At 39.3% G+C, this 9,411-nt stretch overlaps 1 protein-coding gene across 1 annotated transcript; it reads right to left on the bottom strand.

Moving 5' to 3' along the window:
* Positions 1-3,859: 3,859 nt before the first annotated feature.
* On the bottom strand, positions 3,860-8,390 carry LOC141182857 (uncharacterized). Its single transcript, XM_073660986.1, has 2 exons — positions 8,302-8,390; positions 3,860-5,158 (listed from the first exon to the last, which is right to left on the bottom strand). Exons 1-2 carry the CDS (start codon positions 8,351-8,353, stop codon positions 3,945-3,947), a joined length of 1,266 nt encoding a protein of 421 aa, XP_073517087.1. The 5' UTR covers positions 8,354-8,390; the 3' UTR covers positions 3,860-3,944.
* Between the last annotated feature and the right edge of the window lie 1,021 nt (positions 8,391-9,411).

Genomic DNA, 9,411 nt, shown 5'->3' with positions numbered 1-9,411 from the left:
TGACCATTGTTGCGTTTGGAAGAAAAAGGAAGAAGCTTGGATGCCTAAGAACACCATCCCAACTGTGAAACACGAGGGTGTCAGCATCATGTTGTTGGTTTGTTTTGCTGCAGGAGGGACTGGTGCACTTCATAAAATAGATGGCATCATGAGGAAAGAACATTATGTAGCAATACTGAAGCAACATCTGAAACATCAGCCAGGAAGTTAAAGCTTGGGCGGAAATGGGTCTTCCAAATGGACAATGACCGAAAGCATACTGCCAAAATGGTAACAAAGTGGCTTAAGGATAGCAAAGTCAATGTTTTGGAGTGGCCATCACAAAGCCCTGATCTCAATCCTATTGAAGATTTATGAGCAAAGCTGAAAAAGCAGGTACGAGCAAGGTGACCTATAAACCTGGATCACTTACACCAGTTTTGTCAGGAGGAATGGGCCCAAATTCCGACCAACTATTGTGAGAAGCTTGTGGAAGGATATCCCAAACGTTTGACCCAAGTCATTCAGTTTAAGGCTAAGTGCCCACAATGCAGAAATGCTGCAAATTTTTTCCGCATCTCCCTGGCAGGAAAAATACATGTTAATTTTACATGCATTTTTCCTGTCAGGTAGAAGCGTTTGTCAAGAGTTTTTGTATGCATTTCTGCATGCGGGTTATCAAGCGCTTTTCCAAGAGATTTTAGCATCACTTGGAAAGTGCTTGACAACTTGGTCACACTATATAAATCCATGCAACCGGCATGGATTTATCTAGTGTGACCAAGTTAATAGTTAAAAAAAAGAATAAAAATGGTAAAAAATAAAAAACAAACATTATACTTACCTTCCGATGGCCCCCGGTCTTTCCTCCGATGCGTCCGGTATCTTGTACAGTTCGCAATGGTGTAAAAGGACCTGCGGTGACATCATTTAGTCATGTGACAGGTCACACGACCGCTGACGTCAGCGGTCGCGTGACCTGTCACATGACTAAATGACATCACCGCAGGTCCTTTTACACCATTGCGAGCCGTACAACTGACCGGACGCATTGTACAGGAGACCGGGGGCCATCGGAAGGTAAACATAATATTTATTTTTTATTTTAAATTCTTTTTTTAACAGGTACTATGGTACCTGGGTTAGGAGGAGAGTCTCATCTTCTCCAGACCCGGGTACCATCCGCACATTGAATTGCTTAAGATCCGCATGTGCACATGTAGTGATGCGAGTAGTAAGCGATTCAATGCAAGTCAATGGCGGCAATTACGCTGCGTGTCCGCAAAATTAATGGATATGGTGTGTATTTTTCCGCAATGATAATGGGGACCATGGGGCACGTATTACCAAGCATTTTGTAAGCGTTTTCGCTGTGGAAATTCCGCTGCAAAAATGCTTGAAAAACGCATATTGGGCACGCAGCCTAAGGGCAATGTTACCAAATACTAATGAAATGTATGTAAACTTTTGACTTTGCAGTAAATAATAAAAATTCCTTAAAACATTCTCTCTCTCTCATTATTCTGGCATTTGGCAAATATTATAAATTATGGTAATCCTAATTGACCTAAAACCGGAAAGGTTTATTCTGATTTCATGTCAGATATTGAGAAAAACATGCAGATGTGTCTTTTTATATAGTGTATGGAAACTTCTGGTTTCTACTGTAGGTGATATCCAGACGTCTATTGATCCTATTCTGAACATTATTGGATAGTTTGGAGAATGGTCAGGACTGTCCATTAATTGGGATAAGTCGGTTATTCTACCATGTGATGATATCCCTGATTCCAGCATATTAGAACATACACGAACACAAACGGTTGAGAAATTCTAATACCTTGGTATAAGTATAACAATAAGATCTCCGGATTACATTGTACTGAATCTTTATCTTCTTCTGGAAAAGTATAAAAAGAAAATCGATGCATGGTGGAGATTACCATTATCCGCTGTAGGAAGAGGGAACTTATTAAAAATGATATTGATGCCCCAGCTCTTATACATTCTGCATAATGCCCCTATTTGGATCCATAATTCCCATTTTCAGAAAATTCATAGCAAGTTTCATTCTCTTATATGGAAAAAGAAATCGGCTAGGATAAAATGTGAATATCTACAAAGTGACGAGGAATCTGGTGGATTGGCGATTCCTAATGCACTAATATATTATATTGCAACATTTGGGTGGGTGGCATAGCGCTGCAAACCCAAATAGTATTAAGGGGTTAATTACCTCAGGAACACCGTGGAATATTCCTATTTATATAGTGGAACTGAATGACCTCGCACACAAGAAATCACTATACCCTACACTTGCTCTACTCTACAAGGTCTGGGATAGGGGTAAAGATATAATGGAAATAGGAGACGGCAATGAATCTACACCTATATGGTTTAATAATAAATATGCAGAGGTCTATAAATTAGAGGGATTCCGGAGTTGGGTGGATAAAGGAATATATACGATATAAAACATATTGTCTGAAGGGATACTTAAGTGCTTTGATCAATTTTGGTTGACAAATAAACAATTGTATAAATATCTATAGTTTCGGCATTCATTTAATGCACAATCAAGATGGACGCCCTTTTGGGTAGAAAATAATACTTTTGTTAAGTTGGTATTAGAGAAGGGAAATACTAAGGGTCGTATTTCTGATATTTACTGAGTCCTTCTTGATAATTATTTTAAAAAATTTCCTTCTGCAGCTAGACAAAAATGGATGGAGATATAGGTTCAATTTCTGAGGATTAGTGTTGAGCGAGTAAGTTCTGTCCGAGTATTTACAGCTGCTCGGTGATATGGTTGAATCGCTCCCATGTGCATGATTTGCGACTGTTTGACAGCTTTATTACATGTGAGGAATGTGTAAGAAATAGACATTCCTCCCATGTAACAAAACTGTCAAACAGTCGCAAATCATGTACACAGGAGCGATTCAACCATATCACCGAGTAGCTATAAATACTCGGAGCTCGGCCCGAGCATACTCGGCGAAAGGGTTAATAGAACATACTCGCTCAACACTACTGAGGATCAATGGAGAGCGGTATTAGAACTGGTTCCCCAATTATCTTTACATGAGGCTCAGAGATTCTCCCAGATCATATTAATACACAGGAAATATAAGACGCCTAGATTCCTATGTAACATAGGATACCGGACTGCTGCTGAATGTCCAAGATGTAACATGGATGCTGCGGCCTATTACATCCGCTATGGGAATGCCGGGAGTTAGGTAAATACTGGAAAGGAGTTCTGTCTATTATAAAGAGGGTATATAAAATAGATATTCAACCAGACCCCACAAAATGCCTATTAGGTATATTAGAAGATGATATGGAATTTGACCCAATTTCAATAGGGATTTCACGTATTTTATTTCAAGCTAGGAAACATATTGCATCCAAATGGATTAACCCCTCACCTCCAGAAATTAGTGAACTCAAAAATAGGATAAATAATATTATCAGATTAGAAAAAGGGGTATATAAAAAACAAAACTGAATGAATACATTTGAGAAAATATGGGGCTTATGGTTGGATACACCGGGAATGTCATCAAGGGGGTTATTGTTGGAGAGACAATGACTTATGGGAGAAGGGTATTGGCGAGGTCTAATGTTTCATTGTAATGTACAGTATATTGGAATTCCTTAAATGTGGTATGGGTAATATAGCACACCTATATGTGTATAGGATTATAATGTTTATTACAATATTATGGTTTTATAAGAAATTTCAAGAACGTAGAATGTTAATTGTAAGATATAGTCACTGCAAGTTATCAGACGGTAATGGGCAAGCTGAAAGGATATATAGGAGAGATGCATATGTCATCCCTATGGTATGTTATTTTATTATTGTATGTACTGGTTTCTTGTTTTGTAAAAAAAAAAAAAAAAAACCTAATGAAAAAAATCTCAAAAATTTATTGGATTAAAAAAAAAAAAAAAAAAGATTAGAAAAAAGGCTTCTCCCCTGTGTGAGTTCTCTGGTGCTTTACCAAAGCTGATTTATGGTTAAAACATTTCCCACATTCTGAACATGAAAATGGCTTCTCCCCTGTGTGAGTTCTCTTGTGTTTATTAAAATATGATTTATGGTTAAAACATTTCCCACATTCTGAACATGAAAAAGGCTTCTCCCCTGTGTGGGTTCTCTGGTGGTTTTCAAGATTGATTTTACGATTAAAACATTTCCCACATTCTGAACATGAAAAAGGCTTCTCCCCTGTGTGGGTTCTCTGGTGTTTATTAAGATGTGATTTATGGTTAAAACATTTCCCACATTCTAAACATGAAAAAGGCTTCTCCCCTGTGTGGGTTCTCTGGTGTTTATTAAGATGTGATTTATGGTTAAAACATTTCCCACATTCTAAACATGAAAAAGGCTTCTCCTCTGTGTGAGTTCTTTGGTGATTAACAAGATTTGATTTCTGGGTAAAACATTTCCCACATTCTGAACAGGAAAAAGGCTTCTCCCCTGTGTGAGTTCTCTGATGCTTAATCAAAACTGATTTTTGGTTAAAACATTTCCCACATTCTGAACAAGAAAAAGGCTTCTCCCCTGTGTGGGTTCTTTGGTGACTAACAAGATCTGATTTAAGGTTAAAACATTTCCCACATTCTGAACATGAAAAAGGCTTCTCCCCTGTGTGGGTTCTCTGGTGACGAACAAGATCTGATTTAATGTTACAACATTTCCCACATTCTGAACATGAAAAAGGCTTCTCCCCTGTGTGGGTTCTCTGGTGGATATTAAGAGGTGTTTTCCGGTTGAAACATTTCCCACATTCTGAACATGAAAAAGGCTTCTCGCCCTTGTGGGTTCTCTGGTGATTAACAAAAACTGATTTCTGGTTAAAACATTTTCCACGTTTGGAATAAAAAAATCTATTCTCCGCTGTGTGAATGTTTTGATGTTTAAGAATAGACTTTTTGAGGGTAAAACTGTTTCCATTTTCTGAATGTGAAAATGACTTCTTTCCTTTAGGAGAAGTTTGTTTTTTAATGCTTATTTTATTTTGATTTTCCTTAGTAGTCGGTAATGAATCAGAAGATAGGACCTGTTTCATAGAAGAAGTAATGGTATTCACTTCAATTGTATCCTGTGGGATCTCAAGGTCATCCAATTTAAAGATCTCCTGTCCATCTGATCTTCTGGTACAGTCATCTGCCAAGAAAAAAAAAACAATTATTAATTTTGAATAAAATATCCTTGAAATTGATATTTTTTAACATTTCTACTTAAAATGTCTAAACAATCAGATCCCTGGGCTACATGCTAATCCAGGGAAATGAAGAAATACATGCTCAAGTTTAAAAATCAATTTTATTAGACACAAATCTAAAAAATAGAGGATTTTAAATATTCCTCTATTTTTTAGATTTTTGCCTAATAAAATTGATTATTAAACTTGAGCATATATTTCTTCATTTTCCTGGACTAGCATGTAGCCCAGGGATGTGTTTGTTTAGATTAATTTAGAAGTGGTATGCAATCTTTATTTATTTTTCTATGGGATTCTTGTGTTAATTGTACTTAAAATGTCTGTAGAAATGGGAAGTTATTGACAGAATGACAGTTCACAGTCTAATAGAAAACCTCATAGGATGAACCAGTAGAGCGTGGTGTCCAACTGTTTGCTTATTCTGTCTCCAAAATATGGAATAAGAAGCCATCAAAAAATGTTATGTAGGCAAAAATGATACCAATAAAAACTTCTACTCATCTCACAAAAAACAAGCTCCCACTCAAGTCAAGGATTCCACATTATTAGATTCTCAAAGGCTCTTTAGAATCAACATGGCTTCCATAAACCAATCCAGCAAAATCCGCTCTCCCGAAGTCAAATCCCCCCTCGCTTCTGCGTCCAAACAACATTTAGCATCCATGTATTTGGCAATACTATAGTGAGAGGAACCCACTTAATTTAAGGTGTGTGTCTCCTGGAGCTCAATCTGGGCACTATGCGATTGGTAAAAAATGGCCAATGTGCAATTTTTTCTCTCCAACATCCATTGAGTGCTAATGTTCAGAAAGTGCCTATGGAGTCAAAATAATCAAAACTCCTATAGATTAATTCACTGAGAGTTATAATTTCCTAAATGAAGTCACTTTATGGGGATTTCTACTGCTTTGGTTTTCTGACATTTTGTCATATTACGGCTTCTGCAAATGGTGTGTCCCATCTCCTCTGGGATCTTCTCCTGCGAAGTATGCTTCAGTCACCAGGAGCCGCCTTATTCATCCTGCAGGCGGTGCTGGTGATGGAGGAGACGTCAGAACCAGAAGCTCTGGGCGGCGCAGGCTCTGTCCAGCCATTAGGATTCGGGTGCCTGTGACCTGTTGAATCATCCTGTCTGGCAATATGGGTGTGTGTGCTGTCCAGCTGAAGTAATCTACTTCAGCTAATTGGAAAACACCACACCCTACTAAAGCTGGAAGCATATTGCCGGAAGCTGCCAGATACAGCCTTGTTCTCCTCTGGTTCAGTCCTCTGTCCTCAGCTCCCGGCTTGTGTATTTGTTTCTGTTGTGATCCCGGCCCGTTTACTGACTACTCTTGTGTCTTCTGATTTTGTATTTTCTCTGCCCTCCTGTTCTGACCCGGCTATCTGACTATTCTTCTTGCCATCTCACACCACAGAACATCAGGTAACACCATGGCCCAAGCCTAGGGGTCTCTGTGTAAGTCCAGATCCATGTAGAGGGGTTAAATGGTGATGAGCAAGACAATCCCTGGGATCTAGAAAATGGAGTAGATAGCGCCAAGCCTGTTCGTGGTAGCCATCTTTTTAGATGTCAGGTGACCATGAACAGTGTCCCCAATATATTGTGTCTGTAAACTATTCCAGCAAGATCTGCATTCATATAGCTAAATGTTGCTCCTTCCCTTCTTAACCTGCCATGTGTCCAGACAGTAGTGTACAACCGTATATAGGGGATCGTCAGATTCAAGAGAAGTTGGAATATTATTTGTAAGGTCCATTTGTTTCCTATTATCATTTGTGAAGAATCTCAAAGTTATCACCTCACCACATAAAGTGACACACGTCAGATCTGAAAAATGAGACCTGATTAACAACACAAAACTGGCTGCGGGAAGGGATTAAATCAGAATATTTTGGGCACCAACTACTGTAGTCAAAAACTGTGACTATAGACAATAACACATCTACTGAAATGATCAAACTCAACAGTCTCCATCAGTAATAAATGAGTAACTAGTGGTGAAACCTCTCTGGGGTAATTAGAGTATGGGGCTCGGTGGCTCTTGGCAATCTAAACTATTATAAGGGACAATATTTTCTGTCAGATGAGTTTCAAGAAGAAATATTAGACATTCAAAGAGAACTTTTTATAATAGTGCAGAGATGAGGTGTCTTAAATTTAGCCCTCGGGCATTGGGAAGACGTAATGGAGACCTTCTTTTAAAGACTACCAGGGAGTTACAGAGACACATAAGTGAGTCAGGCCGATCCCACCACAATAAAGGTATTATACAGAATGAACCTGGAAAAAAATACAGAATAAAAGATATGTTACATCCCCAATAACAACGTATGTATGAGGGGAGAGCTCCAACACTAAACCGAACTTGCACTCATATATGGTGGACCATTGGAGCTACTATAACTCCTGAGCAGAAGAGTAGAGAAAGTATTAGCGCCCCCATTTCAGGAGAGATTGTGCAGTAATCTGAATTCTTTAGGATTGAAAACATAACGAAATTTATGACGTGGAGTGAATCCATGAAACCAGGGCTGGAGCCAACACATCTCCTGCAGGGGTGAATAAATGTATATTACAGCCATCAGCCACGCACAGCTTAGAGATATATCATGGCACAGGTGTAATGTTTTCTGTATAGTTTATCACAATCCTGTTTGAAGTTAGATTTAAAATAAATTTTAAAGTTTAGATAAAAGGAAACTCTGCTGTTATTGCATCATTACCCTCCGCTTTCTCTTACAGGCCCATCATATTTTTCTTCAAGTGATTTTCTCACTTGTCAGCACATTCTACATACGCTGACATTTGGCTTTGTAGTTTACAGATCTGGGCAGGTAACGGTCAGCGTCTACTAATCCCAGGGGCTAGGTGGATCCTCCAGATTGTAAATTCTACAGAAAAGGTCTTTCACAATTCACAAAATCATTTGAACATTTTCAGATGGAGGTGAATGTTATGCTCCAGGGGCAAAATGGTGACCACACGATTGTGATACAGCCGGACTACCGAACTGATAAAGAAGCCACAGCCGGGGACTGAGAAGAATCTGTGACTTCTCAGCATTTAGTGGTTACTACTCACCTGGGTAGTCATATGTAGGAATCTCCTCTTTACACCACTCATCACTCCTCATATATGTCTCTGTAGTATTAATATGGGTCAGATCTTCACCCTGAAACAAATATTATAAAAGTCAAAGACAGATGGAGAAGTCCCATCTATGATCAGCTGTAATCCTGCCATCTCCACCGTTCTCATTACACAAATATAAAACATAATAATGGTGGATAAAACAAGACTGAATACAAAACCTTTACAGCTGTCTACACATCATAGGGGAGATCTCATGACACCTTCTCTCCATCTACCTGATGATCCTGAGGAACATTGGGGTCTTCTTGTTTACAGTCCTGTGGAAGAAGAGGACGGGGACATCTCTCTGGTGTTGTCCTCTTACTGGACAGATCTGGAGGAAACACATACAGGGATTGAATTCATTCTTTACATACAGATAATTATAGGCCGTGTGTATTTAGTCCTGTCTATTACCTGGTGATGTGAGGGGCTGGGGAACCTCCATCATGACGTCCTTGTACAGATCTTTGTGTCCTTCTAAATACTCCCACTCCTCCATGGAGAAATATACAGCAACATCCTGACACCTTATAGGAACCTGACACATACAATGATACCGTCATCCCCCGATCCCTTTATAGTGTTACTGTATAATGTCCCAGCATTCCCAGCAGCGTCACCTCTCCAGTCAGCAACTCAATCATCTTGTAGGCGAGTTCTAGGATCTTTTGGTCATTCATGTTCTCATGTACCAGGTGATGAGGTGGAGGCCCTGTGATTGGGCTCAGGGGTCTTCCCCATCCCTCAGACACAGGGGCCTGACAGCGCTCACTAGAGGTCTTCTTCACTACTGTGTAATCCTGGTTATGGAGAGACACATTAATAAATCTCACTCCAGATATTTCCAGAGTCCTCACCTCTCCAGATCTGTCCATCTGTTATTCCCATAGATAAGAATGATGTAATGTGACGTCATCAGAATCTCTCACCTCTCCAGTAAGCCGGAAGAGGATCTCTAGGGTGAGGTGTAATAACCTCTCCGCCATCTTGTCTCTGTCCATATCCACGTTTGATGGATAAATCAGGAAAACTCTCTTATATAGAAGATCTTCACTG

Source organism: Phyllobates terribilis, unplaced genomic scaffold (genome assembly GCF_046119375.1).
Source record: "Phyllobates terribilis strain yellow unplaced genomic scaffold, ASM4611937v1 Scaffold_36__1_contigs__length_13169755, whole genome shotgun sequence".
NCBI lineage: Eukaryota > Metazoa > Chordata > Amphibia > Anura > Dendrobatidae > Phyllobates > Phyllobates terribilis.
The sequence above is the reverse complement of the archived record's forward strand: the minus strand, read 5'-3'. Positions and strand labels throughout refer to the sequence as shown.

What these genes read in the sequence shown, in the direction of transcription:
- LOC141182857 (XM_073660986.1), bottom strand. Translation starts at nt 8,353, where the DNA reads ATGAGGAGTGATGAGTGGTGTAAAGAGGAGATTCCTACATATGACTAC. An exon ending in TCCTACATATGACTACCCAG is followed by an intron (nt 5,159 to 8,301) that starts GTGAGTAGTAAC and finishes TTTTCTTGGCAG; the next exon opens with ATGACTGTACCAGAAGATCA.